The sequence below is a fragment of the Antedon bifida genome, chromosome 2 (genome assembly GCF_963402885.1).
Source record: "Antedon bifida chromosome 2, ecAntBifi1.1, whole genome shotgun sequence".
In the NCBI taxonomy this organism is placed as follows: domain Eukaryota; kingdom Metazoa; phylum Echinodermata; class Crinoidea; order Comatulida; family Antedonidae; genus Antedon; species Antedon bifida.
Genome location: NC_136227.1, coordinates 850,595 through 870,594, shown reverse-complemented (window position 1 = coordinate 870,594; position 20,000 = coordinate 850,595). Strand labels below are relative to the sequence as shown.

Below are 20,000 nucleotides of genomic sequence, written 5' to 3'. Positions count from 1 at the left end.
TGCATATAAACTATGTTAGTGTCAAAGTGCATAAATAAGTCATAGCATTTGTTTTCATCAGTAATTTTCAAAGACAAATCAAAAAAGAGGAATACTATATGTCCAGTGACAATCCTGTACGTCTCCAACACTGTAGTCTGAAAAGCAGTCATTCATTTTAGTAGATTATTTACACACTGTTAAAGATGTATTGTCCCATAACATGAAAAATTAAGATGATTAACAAAATCAGACTTGAATGGTTAAATTCAACCAAAAATCCATTGATTTCCAGTCAATTTGACTATTTTCTGCTTTAAATTACAGTTTTTCAGGTAAATAATTATTTTTGTGATCCAATTTTTGGTCATAATTAAAAACTATTATGTGACATTAAAATGGCAGATTCAACAAAAACAATTTAAAAAAAATTTTTTTCCGGAGGACAATATATCTTTAAGTGTATTTTAGTATGTGCACCAGCATGAGCTGATCTGGGCTTCCACAACATTTTTATTTATTCAGATTTCTGCCAATAACAAAATAGACAAAGGCAAGGAAAACAAATGCTAAACAGACAAATTAATCTACAATTACATGTACAAGAAACAGACCAACAAGAAAGGTGAATTGAGTATAATGTCAATATTTGTTATGGTTTTAAGAAGAAAGTGGAAAAGGAAACAAGTTACAGAAGGATGAAAATAAGGTGATGATGTAAAAGAGGCGAAAAGTTAGAGAGAGAAAAGGTATGTTAATTAATTCACAAAAGGATGAATATCAGACGGAAAGATGTGACGAATGAAAAATGGTAGAGAGAAAGGGTATATTAATTGAAAAACGGCAGTTCATTGGGCTAACAAGTATTTACATTGTAATTTCCGAGATGTAAACGATGAGTTACCTTAAGGCTTGGTGATAAAATCCTTTCATGTCGTTTGATGTAGTCTCTCAAGTATGTGTTACAGTTGTACATGTAACCCTGCCAAAGATTGTTAAACACTCGCTCACCAAGCATTAACCACCGATTTATTTGTGTTTGCTAATGTAAAGACAAAGAAAATAATCATTAACAATTATTATTAGTAATTATTGTTTAAGTGATAATTTTTCTCCCGTGTGCTTGTCTGGGTATCCAAACTAAATACCGTTCTGATGATTAACGAAGGTGACCATATCCTAAAGTTTTCAACTTATTTGGTAACCTTCCACACTCATCATACTTTTTTTTAAATCTAAATATTTAAGTAAAATGTATATTGATGTGTGTGGAAAAGAATTAATTAATAAACAAACAAACAAACACATTGATCAGTACTAAATCTAAATAAACTGGACTTTACTTTATATGGAGCTGGGATCCCCTGAAATCAGCACATTGCTGACTCTTATGTCAGCCCCTGCATCTAGTATCTGCCTCAGACGTATTGGCCCATGCCTTCTTCTGGTCAAGGTGGGCACTGGACGAGAGAAGCCCTTGATCAATGTTAGGACCAATCAAGGTGCTTTAAACAGTCCTAGCTTTGTTTGTATCAAACCTGTTAGTGGCGGTAATTATCGCTGTTGGTTTCGATTGAATAAAATAAAAATAAATTTATTTAAGCTGGTTACCTTAAACCTGTTATCTGGTCCAAAGAATGTACAGTCAATAACTACTTCTACAGGCCTCTTATCAAACTCCTTTAAAGTGTTCATCACATGACACAACAGGTGATCTGGATCCACCTGACCGGATCTAAAAAGAAGCAGGTGATAAATGAAATCGGATGTCAAGTGTATGTGTGTGATCAAAAAGCCTATCTTAAGCTCTGTCTACACTATCAAACTATATGTGAAAAAATGTGATATGCCCATATATGGACATGATGATGTCATGATCACTACCATATTTGGGCATATCACTACCATATTCGTCAAATTAGTTTGATAGTGTAGACAGAGCTTTAGTCTGAAGTTTTTTCTGGCGACCGGAATAAATCCAGACTCAATGTGAATGCAGTTTAAGTATAATTTCTTACTTATATCTCCTTGCAATGTAATAAAACACTGGATTTCCCGCCATTGATGTGCCCGCTTGGTAAAATATCTTCATCGTTCTTAACTTTTCCAGCTCCTGACTGTTACCACGTTTGGCCATCAATTCTCCAAGACCTCTGAGATCACTACTGAATCTAGAAAACAAAGATCCGGCATTATTCAATTTTTTTAAAATATATATTTTGGCAAATTGCCAAGGATAATCATAAGCGAATTCATTCAATATTCTTCTTAAAGATGGCAATCCCGTTCACAAGACAAACATATACACAGGATGCTCTACATAAACAAAGTCTTATTACAAGTCTTTGGGAGTGGAGTTCTAATTTGTCATTAGAAAGAATACGGACATATGACAGGACTTGAACCCAGGACCCTTGGATTGGTAGCCAAGCATCATAACCACCAAGCCACAACTCCAATGTAGCATATAAAAAACATTAATATTCAAATAATGTAGCATTATAAAAAACACTAAAAAGGTGTTGAAGAATAAATAGAATTGTTATAACCACCTGAAAGTAAATACTTACTGAGTATCCAGCGTGACCTTGCCATGTTCTGGTGGACCAAGGTAGGCCAACAGCGTTATCAGCTTGTCAAAGGGCCTTCTACCAACCGCTCTGTGATCTCTACTACTTGTTAAAAAGTCACCCATCTTCTCTTGGTTTAACCAGAGTAGGCGGTGGAGGGAATAGATATTGACCTCTGTGATGAAAGATACCGTAGGGCTCATACAGCCTCCTGACTTGCAATCAGAAGCAATCTTCATGAAAAACCTACAAGATACAGCAACAGTTTTAATTCAAATCATTACCACATACACTACAAACATATACATGTATATGGAGGATGCATATTTTAAGATCAGTACCTACATAATGATGTCATATCACTACCATATTTGGGCACATCAATCTTTTTTTGTCAAACTAGTTTGATAGTGTAGATAGAGCTTAAAAGCCCGGTCTACACATCAAACTTTATGTGAAAAAAAAAAATCTGCCCATATATGGACACGATGATGTCATATCACTACCATATTTGGGCACAACACACTTTTTTTTTGTCAGACTAGTTTGATAGTGTAGACAGAGAATGGCAAATGGAATTAAACTTACTGTCTTCCTTCATCAAACTTCTCTTTGAGGAAGTCATTAAATGGTAGCATGTACTGTTCCTTGAAGAGCACATGATTGGCGATGTTCTGCAGCATTTTGGTAACCAGCTTCAGCCCACGTTGCACCTTGGGTGGCGGCTTGCGATCGACTATCCTATGCTCTACAGGGGACACTAGCAACAAGAAACCATACACATAATAGATAATTGATAATAATAAAATTGACAACAACAATAATGATAATAAACAGATAATAACATTAACTCCATCCTAAAGGTTAAGTATTGTTCTGAATAAGATTATTTATTTAAGATTTAAATGTTACTTTTGATACTTTTGCTTTTATATTGCCTTTTAAATTATGAACGCGTGCCGCTGATACAAAAGCGTTTGTTCAATAACGTTTATCTTTTATCTCTGAAGAAATAAATTTGCAGGTTGAAGATGAGAGAGAGGATGGTACATAAGGACTTACCTATAGCTGGATTAATAAACCTAAGGAAGATGGCACTACCAATAGCACTGATAGCATTTTGAGGAAATCGATGTAGCACAACTTGGTAAAGGCAGTGTGCCATACTGCGTAGTTGGGAAGGAAATCTAAAAAAGAGAAACATCATGTAATCAATTAATTTACTTGCTAATCATAATTACAAACTCTGTAAAGCATCTTTTCTATTAGCGAATATATCATTTTTTTTAATTTCATTTATTTCAGTTTACGAATAACTTTAATAAATATATTCGCGCAAATCAAACATTCCATTCCATGTCATAAAAAGTAAATGAAAATATGGATGTGCATTAGTCAATTAGTCAATTCGCGCAAATAAATTCGCCTAGTGGAACCCCAGCTTTAGGAAAGAGGTGTACATCAATGTTAACAACTTTCTCCGACCCTTCTAAGTGTAAATGCTATATTGTTTTATTATGTACAACGATTTCTTGTTAATTCTGGAAAATCTAATTGATGTTTCTGTTTTTTTTTTTTTTTTTTAAAGTGTTGTGTGTTTGTTATCTGAGGCACCTTGAAGGTAAGGTGGTTCCACCTTGTGAGGCGCCTGTGTTAAAAATTGAATAATAAAGAAAAATGTAAAGCTTACCTATCTGCTGAACTAATAATGGTGTCAAAGAACTTCTTGGCAACATATAAAAGATTTCTTTGATTGGATTGTAAATTTTCACCTGGTTCTAACCTGTATATGTAAATTAAGTTAGTAGATTATAAATCATTTCATTTGTTAATCAACACTTGAATGGTAAGGTTATATAGTTTCCTTATTAGTTTTAATATTCTATTCAGTTCTAAAGGTAATCTCCCTCCTAAAAGCCAATTTACACAAGCGAGCGGTAACGGTAATAAAACTATAGAATCTATGTAAATGTGGAGCGGACGGCGGTTTCCGCTCAGGATAAACACATATTCTATGTGGGACAAGATACACTCGTCTGTGTAAATTGGCCTTAAGGTTAAAATTGTATCTGGTATAATGGTTCTATTTTTAGAATTTTATAAATAATAATTTACCTTGTGGGGTCAACTTCAAAGGAGGGAGGCATGCCTGGGGTTTGAATGTCCATAATAAGGGGCTCTAATATCGTATGAAGATAATTGGCTCCATACATCTTAAAACAAAAAGCCATAATCTTGCTACAGAGGCTATTCCCCCTGAAAAGTGTCTGCATACAATCTGCTAGATCCACTTCTTTAGAGAATAAATTCCAAAGGAGCTGATAAAGAAGATGCTTAGCATCAAATAATGTTACAAAAACTCTTGCAAGTTCATCCTACAAGGAAAAAAAATGGTATCAAATTGTTGAATAATAAACTATTAGAATGAATAAAAACCAACCTAAAGGCTGGTATAGTATTTTTAGAACAGGTGATAGAAGTCAATTGAGTCAAAAATTTAAAATATGTATGCTTGCATTATCTATATTTTTATCAACTAAAGGAATACATAAAACTGGACAAGAAAAAATGTTTTTCTTCTGTTTTGACCTTATTTACAGTTTTATTTGCAACTCAAATTATTATTTTGTATTTATTTTGAACGTATATTAAATAAATTGAGCTGTCGTACAAACGAATACGAATTATATACTCTAAATTTCACTTCATAAATACCATTTGTGCAGACGGTACAACATTAGCAAGGGCCATGGCAATAGGCAGTTCACCACTGTTCCCCATCATCGTAACCAATCCAACTAGACGATCAAAGCGATCACTAAGTACGGTTTCTGCAAGAGTATCAAATTCAGTTCCCTGCTGTAGTAATTGCGTCAGAACCTCAAGGAATGCTGCCCTCGTTTGTACATCACTATGGTAACCAAGCCCTGTAACAATAGTAAAATGGTAAACATTGCTGCCCAAAAAAAAAAAGTGAATTTTATTAATGTTTCTCAAATTAGATTAACTACTGTCTGAAAGTGATTCGGTTCAAACTACAAACTTACAAATGGAATGTGTAAGTCCGCACTCAATGTTAGCACTAAGCAGGTTGGATACGGCGGATATTGTATGATTACGCAATGCCACACTACTCGCTATCTGACGTTGATTCATTTGAGTGTGATTCGGTTCGTCTGGATCGTCGATAAATTTCATGAACAACTTTAAATATCTGAAAGAAACAAACAATACATTTATTCTTCATAGATGAATAAAATCTTCTACATATTGTGAGAGATTCCCAATCACAGATTGTACAACATAATGTGTTTAAAGCTCTATCTACACTATCAAACTAGTTTGACAAAATAAAATGTGCCCAAATATGGTAGTGATATGACATCATCGTGTCCATATATGGGCACACCACATTTTTTGGTGACATGAAGTTTGATATTGTAGGCAGAACTAATAAAAAAACCAGTCACAGACCAACATGCATGAGTACTTGTGAAATCTGTAGTGGCTAACAACTATTGCAATAGCCAACAACATTTCATGACCTTATCTGACCTTACCTACATTAACCAATCAGATAATAAGTATGCACAATCTTGAAAAAGACTTACTTTTGGAAGAGCTCAGACTTGGCTTCCATCAAAGTACCATTTTCACCCTCTTCTGTTTGCAGAGGAAGACTGACTAAAAGGCTGGCAATTGCCTCCATAGTCGCTTCTCCTAATTCCCTGTAAATCAAATAGGAAATAAATGAGTTACTCAAAAATTGTTTTAATATTTTGTGAAAAGGATTGCCACCATGAAGGATAGTCAACAACGCAGTTTGCCTAAATTGAAAATAATGTCAAAAGAAAAAATGTTTTTTTTCCCCATTTTTTATTGCCAAAAATATCTTTTTTAGTATTTATAATTTGAGCACAACATTGCTATTTGATGATAGTGTTTACACAATAAAATTATAACTTAATTGTACACAATATGATTTAAAACAAAACGGGGAGATAACCTATAAGTTTTTAACTTCTTGTTTCTTCCTTTTCATGCACTTTGTTGACAAGAAAATATTTACTTTATTATATTATGTTATATAAACTGTTGTTGGAAAGAAATAAACATAATAATAATCAATAAAACATACATGATAAAAGATTCTGAACGATAGAATGTCTTAATGAAGGGTGTCAAATTAAAGACCAAAAATGGTTTCAACAATAACTTTCTTTACCTGAGTCTTGGTTTGTCATGACTTCTGGAGATGCAGAGGATCCAGTCAGACAGGTGGTCTACTATCTTATTCCGGAACTTAATCTCCTGGCGGAAGGTTAAACTATCTCTTCTATTCATCATCTATTGCAAAAAAGTTTACAGTTATGTTACTCATAGAAACTCTAAGAACTCTAATTTCAGGGGAAAAAAAACTCCCTAAAAACAAATTATATTACATAGTAATAGGGTAAAATGTATATCAAATGTTACATAAATTATTACATTGTATTAAGCTTTTAATATTTATAATAACTAGAACTAGAACACTTCTACAACTACAAACACCCATTCCTTACAGCTTTGTTTATTAAGCTTGGTTCCCACTAGTACGCAATGCAAGGATATATATGCGATGGATTACTCAAACTGTTGTTTGTCATTGGTCAACTCGCATCCTAGTGGGAACCAAGCTTAAGTAACGGACAGTAACCTATGTACTTAAATATTACATTTCTGAGACAGAATACAGGTTATACTTTGCTACCAGTACTTACACTTTTATACAAATGACAAAGCTTAATCTTAAGCTTAAGATGGTTCTCTTGGTTCATGCCTTGGTCTACCATGCGTACATATCTGATGAGGAGCACCATTAGTGTTTCTATGCTAACCATTCCAAGATGTTCATTGGCCGCTTCTGTTGAGTTCTCTAAGATGTTCTGCAGAACTGATATCAAATCACCAACAAATAGTGTGTTTGAGTCACTCGTAACAGGCTAAAATGTAATGTAATAAAATGTAAAAATCTCTTTATTCACTACATCAATCGTTATTTTCCATCATAAACTGGTACTGGTTCAGGTAACCGTCTACATAGAGGCATCTGGTACCCATTGACATCAAATTAAGATGTATGAAAAAGACAAATCTCTTTATTCACTAAAGCAGTTGTACTTTTTTTCACTTAACTCAATTGTATTTAAATTATTTTTATTTATGTATGTAACTGTTTGTATGAGTTCTGTATTTTAAGTATTTTAATGTGTCAATGCCAAAGGAAAGAACATTTACAAAATTGATTGGACGAATAAATATATATCTTATCACTTATGTTTTATATTTCGCCTGATGAGTGCGGCCAGCTAGATGCTGGTCATACGAAACAGATTTGTAGCGATTAAAACAATGAAGTAACCAAGTTTTCTGCTGTTATTTTATTTATTTATGCTCTACCTTGGTATCGAGCACTCTATCCTAACGGTCTGATACTTTCAACCTGAATATATCTTATCTTATATATCTTATATCTATCTTATATCAAATTGAGATGGAGGATTTATGAAAAAGACAAAGCATAACAATATAGTAGTTATACAGTAGAACCTCCATTTTACGTACGGTACGGGACCGAAAGCGTACGTAAAACAAGGGATTCGTAAAATCAAGGTTGACCTTAAATTGACCCCCAAATACGTAGATTGTAGCTAAAAAGGCTGCCGTGTTTGCCTACAACATGCAGGTGGTCACTAGCTTAGCTAGGCTCTCCCTAGGCCTAGACTAATCTAGGCTAGGCTAGCAGGCCTAGCAAGATGTGAGGCCTAAAAAAGTACAGTATATACAGGCTGTGCGATTTAGTTTAAATAAAGTGTTATAAATAAAATATCAATGTTCTTGTATTTTCTATCAATAAAAACAGTCGCTGCTGTAGGGGAATGCACATGAGTTCCTCACACAGCCATGGCTTTGTGCTTTGTTGTTGTTAAATTGCGCCCTCAATGTAAGAAAATGATGACGTCATCGGTCATTAAAGCGTACGTAAAATCAAGGGAACGTAAAATTAGGGTACGTAAAACGAAGGTTCTACTGTACAACCTTTACAGTAACAATACAACAACCATAATAATGTACTCACCTGGCCCTTGGAGCTTGTAACTCTTCTTTCTAAGATATCTTTGATCTGATCAAACAACATTGGATACAGCGACGGGTCCAGTTCTTGTCCTAAACTATCTTTTACGGATTTCTGAATCTAAGACAAATATTTACAGACTTAAAGAGTTAAAATGAATACAAATATAATGTTTTAAAATAAAATATCATTTACTATGTACAGTACAAAATGCATTACAATATTAAGCTAATAAGTTTTTTGGGCTATCCTGGAAAATCTTTTATAAATGTATATATTTGTAATGTCAGTAATTTATGTTATCACTTTGTATGTATTTTTTATGATATCATTTTCCTAATAAATTAAAATCAAATCAAAGCCACCTGATGCATTATGTCAGACAAATATCTACAGTATTTATAACCCTTTTAGTAGTTAAAATAAAATGTTATTTAATTTTTATGCAGTGAAATAAAGTTACTTACCAATGCGCCATACTTTTCATTCTTGCACTGTAAAAGCAGTAACATCCTTTCAATAAATCTTTAAAAAAAAAACCAAATTATTATTTATGTTAAATATTATCTGTTGTTTCGTTTGACCTTTGGTAGTGCTGTGCTACAAGGCATTACTCATTCTAGTTAAAACAAATCAAAACTTATACTTACAAGTTTGTTGGGCAGGAAACATGATCAACAGTAGTGGCTGGACCATTGGAGACTACATTTGGTTTCCTTGGAATGCCTTCTGGTGCAGAGACAATTGTGCCAAGCCTGGAATTAAACCGATGCGATTTAAAACAGACGCCACCAAGGGCGCACAAACACCCCATCATGTTCTGCCATTCAAAAATCATATCCTGCGAGCTTTCATCTTGATGAACCTGATTGTGAGACGGTTTGCGACTACGGATTTGGCTTCTATCAATAATAGGATTGTCTTCTGTTTTCATCTTGGGGTAGGTAGTTAGTTTGGCACTCATTGTCTCCCATCTCTCATAGATCTCTTTCCATGCCTGCGTGTTTCCCTCGGTGGCTACCTCGATCTGACGCAGTAATTCCGTTATTTTCTTCTGCAAGGAAGCTTTGGCTATAACAAATTGTTAATAAAATAATTAAACGATTATTTTAAAATATTAATTCTAATAGTTTTAGAACTAGATTTGAAAAGCTTGTTTCTATTAGTATTACCCATCATTTGATTGACATAATATTTAATTTATTTTGGTTACTAAAAGAAAAAAATAACAGAAAAAAAAAGTTGTTTTTAAATAATAGAAATTCTAAAGCTCTGTCTACACAATGTAACTTTAGGTGACAACAAATGTGATGTGCCCATATATGGACAGGATATCATATCACTACCTTAATTGGGCACACTTTTTTTTGTCAAACTACTTTGATAGTGTAGATAGAGTTGATATTTAGCCAGGACACATGATCACCAACACATCATACTCTACACTATACATACGTAATTGTATAAAAGGACAACCAAACATTTTGTTCAGGCCTCTGATACATGTAACAGAGAACCACACATTTTGTTCAGGACTCTCATACATGTAACAGAGAACCACACATTTTGTTTAGGCCTCTGATACATGTAACAGAGAACCACACATTTTGTTTAGGCCTCTGATACATGTAACAGAGAACCACACATTTTGTTCAGGACTCTCATACATGTAACAGAGAACCACACATTTTGTTCAGGTCTCTCATACCTGTTCGGTTGTAACGACTTTCAGAAGCAAAGTCTGCGTACACATTGTAATTAGGAACAACTTGTAGAATATAGTAATCATCAGCACCCCAGCAGATGTCAGCTTCCTCACAGAGATGACCAAAACAAGACATTGATACCAACACAGTCTCCAAGTCTGAACTACACAGATGCATTAAAAACACAACCTACACGAAATCAAAAAGGTTCATCATTTATTTTTATTTATTTCATACGCATTCAACAGCGAGTAACTCACCAATTACAGGACTATTTAATAATTTATCATGCTTATAAACTAAGTCTCATTCGAGGCTTAGGGAGTGGAGTTGAAAGAGTCGTAAGTAACAACCTGGCACTAGGTCAGGATTGAACTCCAGACCTTTGGATTGGAAGGCAAGTTACACTTTACAGCTCCATGAAATCATAACAGTTTACCATAGAAATACTATGAAATACTAGAGAGTTAACTCTGCACACATCAGCAAACAGTTTACAGAATCATTAAACATTCTTCCAAGTTGGAGCTCACCTCTAGGACATTCTGTGCTTTGCTCATGTTGGGTATATATTGGCTAACTGTAGCATGGTCCTTGAACTTGTTAAGAAACTTGTTTCTAAGCGCCAACACCTCACTAAACCATTTTAAGATGTCTATTACGTTCATGATCTGTTGGTTTATCAGCTTTTGTGAAACGGAAAACAATACTTGGTAACTGAAACGAAAAAGAATAAAAATGTATTGAATACAATTTATATACATACAAACACAATATGGCTAAAGATTCATCATAGACCTAAATAGTTTAAATAGTAACAGTGAATACTCTATGGCTTTTAAAACTGTAAGTCAGACTTTCAGGGCATGTAAATAGTCACTCCATTCAACTAATACAAAAACAGAAATGATTTATAACAGTTAGGTGATACTGACCTGATGGACCAGAATGTCTCTACGTAGGCCTCCCTATTCTACAGTATATTAACAGCTGATACTAACCTGATGGACCAGAATGTCTCTACGTAGGCCTCCCTATTCCACAGTTCAATATTCTCTGGTTGGTGGAGCTTCAGAAGGGCTCCCATGGCTTCTTGTGACACCTCAGGCATGATGTGGTACTGACACATTAAGGTCACCAGGTTCATGATCAACTCCAGTGTACTCTTCTGCATCTCATGTCCTTGCCGACCAGTGTTCTGAAAATAAAGTTATCGTAAATAACACAATATTATAAAATACCAAAACATAAAAGGGTAGGTCCTAGTTCAGCTTTCTTATGTTTCTTGGTAGTTTGTTGGTCGTTCAAGTCAAATAAACATGTTTACCTACATTCTTTTATACAATATTTAAAGGCCAGATAGTTTGTGGAACCAAAATGTTTTTGATGGTAAGTAACAAACCTGCAGCATAAATTTAGGATCAGCATGAATAAGACGAACAAGCCAAAGAATAAGTTGTTTGTTGCTAGGTAACTCGTCAGGTGACTTCAGTCTTGATGGATTTAATGTTAATATCTTTCCACGGAGTGATTGCTGGAAAAGAAAAAACAAAACAGCGCCAGTTAACAAAATTGACATGAAAACATTTTGAACATTATGTGTTTTGTAAAGTTTTCTACTTAGCTGCGTTTTTGTGATACATGCTATACTATACCACTACACAGTTTGTAACGTCACTAACAAATTCAACCACAAATATTAGAATATATATTAAAATTTTAAAGGCATTAGAAGAAATTCTAAACCACACGGTAAAGGAAAAAAAACTATTCGTTTTTTGAAATATAAATTTTATACATTATGTGTTTCGTACCACTACACAGTTTATGACATTAAAGTGTTCAACATTTGATCACAAATATTAGAATATATATCATACCTTTACTCCTGGAGTTGGATTCAATTTTAAAACACACTCTCTAAACAAGTTCCTTATTTCTTCAGCTTTTGATTGGAGGCATGAGATGGTAGGCCACCAAGACAAGGATGACTAAAAAAAATAATAAGAAAATAAACAAACTGTTCAATGAAGAAGGGGATATTATAATTAGCATTATAAGAAGAGCAGTGAGTGACTAGTTTGACAAAAACAAGTGTGATGTGCCCAAATATGGTAGTGATATGGCCAAATATGACATCACCATGTCCATATATGGGCACACATCACATTTTTTTGTCACATAAAGTTTAGACAAAACTTTTGAATATGGTATCTATAAAATGCACATACCTGGGTGATAATTGTATGTAAAGATCGAACTAGAACCAAATGGAAGAGGGCAGGAGCGCCAGGTCCCAAACATGCCTGGAAATGATCGGCGTAATCTGGTTGAATACGGAAACATGCAACAGCGCACTCTACCATCAAGTCAATGTCAGATGATAAAAGCCCTCTTGTGAACGGTTTGTTGACATTGAACAATAATGCCTGTAAATAATTATCAAAATAATTTTTAGAAAATTATTGCAGTATAATCACAAAATGTGTGTCCCTTCAATGTAAATATTGTAAAAAGTTCTATAAACTACATATGCAAACTCAGAAAATGGGAAACTCTATTTCTTAGTAATAATGACCAAATAAAATGCATTAAAAAAGTGGCTTTTAGTGACATATAATATTCATACATTTAAATTTTAAAACATGTTATAAAATGAAACAGAAACCACTTTTACTTATTTATTAAAATATTTTCAAATCTACTTTAAAAAATCAAAATACAGATCTTAAAAATGTAGGTCAAAGAGAGATTCATAAAGAAAAAAAACCAGGTCAATTGACGACCTCATCAACTACAATAATTTCTACTACTCTTACTAAAAAAATCAATACAATTTCAATTGTTCACAGACCTATACATGAGATAATGAACTGACCATTTACAATCAGCTTCTGGCTAAATCAGTCTTCTTTCACAATGAATCATAAACACTGTAGTACTGTATTCAGCTGATTCATTTCTAATTACCCAATTTTTACATTAATTTAATTTCAGAAAACCACATCAGTGCAGTATAAAAGAACGTACTTTGCCGCTATTGTTAGACTGTGTCTATTAAATAGTGATTATCAAGCGGTAGGTGTTTTTATTTGGTTATTAAAAAGGCCGATATTGTCATTAAGGAGCTCTATTACAAGTGTTTGAACATTTTTCTAAGTCTATTCTTAAAGCAAATGTACGCATATCACATATCGGCAACTTAATTTCCTATAATCTTCAACTTTCAAACGAGGTTAGCTATACTTTTTAAATACATATATTATAGTAAAGTATTAGTCATTTTCATTTGAATAATTATGTAAGTTTTGGAATTTTATTATCTTTATGGATTTTCATTAAAATAATAAATTGTAATTTCGTTTCTTATTATCAAAATAAGTATTTAAATTAAAAATATCTATATTAACATTTATTTACAGGCATTAGAAGAAATTCTAAACCAATCGGTGAAGAAAATGTGCAAAGAAATCTATAGAGAAAATACTAATTGTATGATTATTTTTAAGACGAATAATAATAGCAATTTTTTCAATCCATTTTATAAAATATGAAGAAATTCATATAAATAAACATTTTGATGTTTGAAATAAATTTATTTAAACTGAAATACAACAAATTTAGCAACTTTGAATATTTCTAACTATTTGTGCTCATTGAGGTCTTAACTTTTTATTGAAATAAATTTATTTAAATTGAAATACAACAAATTTAGCAACTTTGAATATTTCTAACTATTTGTGCTCATTGAGGCCTTAACTTTTTATTGAAATAAATTTATTTAAACTGAAATACAACAAATTTAGCAACTTTGAATATTTCTAACTATTTGTGCTCATTGAGGTCTTAACATTTTATTGAAATAAATTTATTTAAACTGAAATACAACAAATTTAGCAACTTTAAATATTTCCAACTATTTGTGCTCATTGAGGCCTTAACTTTTTAACTATGAAAAAAATTATCGTTAATTTAACATTAATGAAATGACATAATGCCACTAACCTTTAGGTCAGCAATGTGTGGTTCCACTATGTGAAAGTATATAGAAGTGTCTGAACGGTTAACGTAGCTAGCGGCCTTGCATAACTTAACAGCCGCCACCACGCTGTACTCCATCAACTGCTTGCTGCTACCTGGGGTACTTATCAATCTACGAATGTTTTCAAGAAAGAACTTCTTTTTCTGGTGATTGACAGCAAGCTGACTAGTTGACTCGCAACTTAACAACTCTCCCACTAAAACCTTCAAAATAAACACATACTAAGATTTAACACCAATATCAAATAAAATCTTAATTTGTTCCATAAAAATGTGTACAGTATGGAAAAATTGTTTTCCTCGACAGAAATATGGTAAAACAAACAAAACATTCACAATTACATCATACATTAGATGAAATTACAATTTATAACAAAGATTCATATCATCATATGACGATAGTTATGATGATAAAAGTTATTGATATTGGTAGTGACAAGGAAGATGTCTAGTGACAATGACGATGGTGATGTCTAGTGACAATGGTGATGACATTGATAGTAACAATGATGATGTCTAGTGATAATGACGATGGTGATGTCTAGTGACAATGGTGATGACATTGATAGTAACAAAGATGATGTCTAGTGATAATGACGATGGTGATGTCTAGTGACAATGGTGATGACATTGATAGTAACAATGATGATGTCTAGTGACAATGATAGTGGTGATCATGTTGGTGGTGATATTAAGATTTAATGATTATGATAATGATTAATGATTTGATGATTTTATAACTTACAGGACAAAGAATGAGAAGCATCACTTCTAACAACCAAACAGAACCTTTGCGTTTTGTCTCTGCACTGTCAAAAACACGGTCACAAATTTCTGAAAAACAGGAATATTTTAATGAATTTTAAACAAATAAAAATAATTTATAATAATTTATTTCAAATTTTGGTTACTATCTTTTGTGTCTGGATGGAAATTTATCCAATTACTTTACTGTTTATTTTCTTTTCTTACCTTCTAACTCAGTGTTGCTGTGGGTTTGGAGACTTGAAAATGCTTCTGAATAATTGTCCATCCAATTCCATATCGCCTACAATAAATAACCGGGTAAGCATTTCAAAATAATCATAAATAAATAGCATGACTTTTTATGACATTTTAGGAGTTTCTTAATTTTTGACAGTCAATGCAAATTTCTAACTTCCAACATACAATTATTATACACTTTGAACTGCATAAGTTATTGATATTAGTTCATTTGGTACTGTAAGTAAGTAAGTAAATTTATTATTTGTACATATTTTATATTTGAATGAACTTTTAAATGGAATTTTATATTTTGTTATACTTTTTTTAATATTATAATGTAAATTTGGTGCAAATCAGATTATTCTGCAATGCAACTTTTAAATAAACCAGAATTGAATGGATTGAATTGATAACATGACTCAAAGTAAAACGCCCCCAACCCCATGTTTCTTTAAGCTACTGTGCAATGCAATTGTACATACAATACTTCACTTAGAATTAACATCAATAGCTGAAAAAAAAACACAGGGGAAATACTATTTGTCAGTACGTCATCATAAATGATAAGCTCTTTAAGTCATAGGGGTAGTGTGTCAGAGTAAGGAGTATTCCACAGGTGGAAGGCTAATTATAGCATTGATTTGTTGAGCCTAAGCCTTCCATTCAGCAAATAAATAAGTTCCTCTCTCTAGGGGCCAAGGCCTTTAGTATTTGTCATCACGCAATGACAAGGGTAGTTTGTCAGCTACTGTATGCGTAAAGCTGTTCTTCCGAAGCTATGCATTTTTAACATAGAACAGAATTGTATGCAATCTTAAGCTCTGTCTACACTACAAACTAGTGTGATGTACCCAAATATGGTAGTGATATACTCAAATATGGTAGTGATACGAAATCATCATGTCCATATATGGGCACATCACATTTTTTGATAGTGTAGACAGAGCTTTATAAACTAAAAATGTAGTTTGTATATTGATGTGATATTTTTCTTCTGACTTTCCATTATTTTCTGTTTTAAGTTCAACTAGGCTTTTCAAATCATAAGGGTGCATGGTTTTTGGAAAATTTGTTAATGTAATACAACTAGTAGTTTAAATAAAGTAGTCAATAAAGCCATTGTTTGTTTTTTGACAAAAATTTGAACTTATATTTGGAATAACTATTATATATACCCACATACGCCTTTCTCATACCAACTCAGGCCTATTCCTAAAATCTAGCTTCATGATACAAACTACAGTATGTCATATCTTCAATTTAGCCCAATGAATGAGGCCTATCACATCAAAGCCTTATCCCTGTCCCTTGAAACATTACAAAACCACAACGCCATTCCTAGGCCTCCTGTCTAAGCCTTGAACTTGGCCATCCTCTATTGGAAAACCACAGCCACTCGTAGGCCTTCTGTGGCCTGTCTATTCCTTGAACCTAGCACTATTCTATTGGAAAACTACAACCCATTTCCAGCCTGCTCATCTAAGCCTTGAACCTAGCCATTGTCCATCATGGCCAATACTATGGCTCCTGTCAAACCTTTTAGTCATGTCCTGGTCTACTTATAGTTATTAATTAAAACTCTATTTTCACTTTCATATTTTTTAATTAATGATCGTCAATATACCAACAGTTTCTATTTTTATATCCTAACTAAAGCATTATGTCTCTATCCAAGGTTTAGTAGTAGTTACTACTACTGTAGTCACAACTATGTGAATACTAAATGTGTGGAAAGAAGTAAAGCCCTGTCAAATTTCTCATCCTTCAATTCAATCATGGACTGTGGTTAGTAAAGCCCTGTCTACACTGTCAAACTATTTGACAAAATAATGTGATATGCCCATATATGGAAACAGATGATGTCATATCACTACCATATTTAAGCCTATCACCACCATATTTGGGCATATCACAACTTTTTGTCAAATAGGGCTTTACTAACCACAGTCCATGATTGAATTAAAGGATGAGAAATTTGCATCTGCGATATTTCCAAATAAAAAGTTCTGGCTGGGGTTCTCAACAACCTTTCCACAAGTTAATGTCCATAACACCGATCAGCTTTTAGACTATGGGGCCCTGATGGTGTGCTCTATCTGGCCTGCAATATTCATTTCTAAATCAGAAATCTGAACCCCTGCTCTATGGCATACTAGTTTGCTGCCAAGGGAGAGCATCTTTCTTTTGGTTAATCAGTTTCTAATCTTATGTAAAATGTAATTTTTCTTGGATAAAAGCAGTTGATTCTATACAGATATGTATAAAAAGATGAAAACATCTTAAATGTAAAATGTAATTTTTCTTGGATTAAAGCAGTTGATTCTATACAGATGTGTATAAAAAGATGAAAACATCTTAAATGTAAAATGTAATTTTTCTTGGATAAAAGCAGTTGATTCTATACAGATGTGTATAAAAAGATGAAAACATCTTAAATGTAAAATGTAATTTTTCTTGGATAAAAGCAGTTGATTCTATACAGATGTGTATAAAAAGATGAAAACATCTTAAATGTAAAATGTAATTTTTCTTTGATTAAAGCAGTTGATACTTTACTACGGGGAGCCATCCGACACACTACCTATTCTGACATACAAAAGACAAACAATGGTTTGTCTATAATAAAGAGACAAACTGTGGTTTGTAAAAGACAACCCATGATTTCTAAATACTACATTCATAAATTTTCTTTCTTTTCTTTTTCGTACAATTTATTTATATATATATATTTTTAGGTTGTAATTGAGACAGTTATCGAAGCGTCAAAACTTCTATTGCGAGCAATTTAACTGACATGTCATGTCCGTTTTGTTAATTATCTAAATCAGAATAACCTTGTGAAATAGGTGGGTTTTTACAAATGAGGTTGAATGCTGGCACAGTCATAAACTAAACTTTTATAATTATCAAAATTAATTCATTAATTAAAATCAATGACATTAAGGATATACTGTAATATACATTTTTTTAACATAGTTTTTGTGACAAAACAACATATGCAAAATCAAAATTTAATGAAACTTTTATCTACTAGTATCTGTTTATGCCATCTTGGTAGAAAAGGTAGAAAAAAATGAATGGTCGGTAAACTAAAAGACTAAATATAGTCCAAAATATGTCATCAAAAGTTCACTTTTAGGGGAGTGGGACGATGCATAACGACACGTAATTAAATTAAGGTACTTGAGTCATTTTGTCAACTACAATTTGTGTTTATAATTAAAACAAAAAACAAAGAATTTAAAAGAGAATTTTAAGGTGTTTATGATTTAATTGAAATATCTATACGAACAATTTTGGTTTCTAAAGCTCTGTCTACACTATCAAACTTTATGTGTCAACAAAATGTGATGTGCCCATATATGGACATGATGATGTCATATCACTATCTTATTTGGGCATATCATTACCATATTTGGGCACATCACACTAGTCAAACTAGACAGAGCATTAGACAGGAGTGTATCTAAACAACAATTTTTCATTATCTACTTACTCTTTCAATACTTAACACAAGTTGAGGAATAGCAGTCTTTCTTACATGCTTTAACTTGATAGCAAACTCTGTAAAAAAATATACAAGTTAGATTGTTGTTATGTATTGAATTAATTAGACATAAAACCAAACCAAAATGTTGACCAAAACTGACCAACCAGAAATCAATGTCAACAATATGTATTAATTTCAATAATGACAAATAACAATCATTCATCATCATCATAATATAAGCCATTTTCAACCAACTGCAGTGAAGTCTGTCACACTATACCAATTTCTTGTGAAATTTCGTGGTGTCATCTTACAGTACCTTCGTTCTACCTTGGTGTTGTAATTTAACAAATACAATTAAAAAACTAGAATTTAATTCGTCACTTTGACGAATTATAGGTGATCATTTTTATCATTTTACTGAAATTAATTTTTTTTTAAACATGCACGTACGTTAACGTACGATCGGAAAATGTTGATGTATGCCATCCTATTATATGCTTATAGTGCTGAGTTGTGCCTATATGCCATATACAATATGTACAGTATATACTGTATATCTATATACAGTGTAGCATAGGTGAAATTGCGGGACACATTTTTTGGCATGATGACGTTATCAAACTAAACTTTAAGATGACAATTTCGAAAGATAATTAATTGAGCAAAAAAATATAAGATTTGGAAAAAAATTTGGCACGTAGAAGCGCTGTGCGCGCTCTTTGAATTGTGTATAACTTTGACGAAAAATATGAAAAAACTACTTTTTCACTTCAACTGGCCATAAGTTAACGTCACAACATCCGATAGGCTTAATTTTTATATGAATTAATATCTACATTTCATCAGCTTTCATAATAAATTATAATAATCAAGGTAACCTTCAATTCTGAAGAGCTGTAAGATATTCAAATTTACTGCGAAGGTGAAATTACACGGCCTACGTTATTCAAGTTTTTACGCGTGATGACGTCATTAAAATGAAGATAGTGTCAACTCATGATAAAGATAATTAATTAAGCAAGCACATACTGAAAGTTGTGCGAAATTCGAGCACACATAACCAAGATGCGCTCTATTGAATGTGATAATCTACACAAAAAGATAACAAA

General features: G+C 32.7%; 2 protein-coding genes across 2 annotated transcripts in view; one reads left to right on the top strand and one right to left on the bottom strand.

Moving 5' to 3' along the window:
• The window catches only part of LOC144835271 (large ribosomal subunit protein uL18m-like), a 64,835-nt gene that overhangs the window by 16,460 nt on the left and 28,375 nt on the right, over positions 1-20,000 (top strand). The window lies entirely within an intron of this gene.
• The window catches only part of LOC144835251 (neurofibromin-like), a 42,650-nt gene that overhangs the window by 14,465 nt on the left and 8,185 nt on the right, over positions 1-20,000 (bottom strand). Inside the window, exons 6-31 of the mRNA XM_078690309.1 lie at positions 18,895-18,962; positions 15,384-15,459; positions 15,157-15,245; positions 14,376-14,615; positions 12,602-12,799; positions 12,251-12,361; positions 11,773-11,904; positions 11,372-11,568; positions 10,904-11,087; positions 10,373-10,559; positions 9,315-9,735; positions 9,132-9,189; positions 8,668-8,784; positions 7,310-7,531; positions 6,775-6,896; positions 6,161-6,277; positions 5,597-5,763; positions 5,265-5,476; positions 4,665-4,924; positions 4,240-4,332; positions 3,612-3,736; positions 3,138-3,309; positions 2,550-2,795; positions 1,998-2,150; positions 1,591-1,714; positions 884-1,021 (exon numbers count right to left, since the gene is read on the bottom strand). Coding sequence (XP_078546435.1) covers positions 884-1,021; positions 1,591-1,714; positions 1,998-2,150; positions 2,550-2,795; positions 3,138-3,309; positions 3,612-3,736; positions 4,240-4,332; positions 4,665-4,924; positions 5,265-5,476; positions 5,597-5,763; positions 6,161-6,277; positions 6,775-6,896; positions 7,310-7,531; positions 8,668-8,784; positions 9,132-9,189; positions 9,315-9,735; positions 10,373-10,559; positions 10,904-11,087; positions 11,372-11,568; positions 11,773-11,904; positions 12,251-12,361; positions 12,602-12,799; positions 14,376-14,615; positions 15,157-15,245; positions 15,384-15,459; positions 18,895-18,962 — 4,229 coding nt within the window. The remainder of the gene's footprint in view (positions 1-883; positions 1,022-1,590; positions 1,715-1,997; positions 2,151-2,549; positions 2,796-3,137; positions 3,310-3,611; positions 3,737-4,239; positions 4,333-4,664; positions 4,925-5,264; positions 5,477-5,596; positions 5,764-6,160; positions 6,278-6,774; positions 6,897-7,309; positions 7,532-8,667; positions 8,785-9,131; positions 9,190-9,314; positions 9,736-10,372; positions 10,560-10,903; positions 11,088-11,371; positions 11,569-11,772; positions 11,905-12,250; positions 12,362-12,601; positions 12,800-14,375; positions 14,616-15,156; positions 15,246-15,383; positions 15,460-18,894; positions 18,963-20,000) is intronic.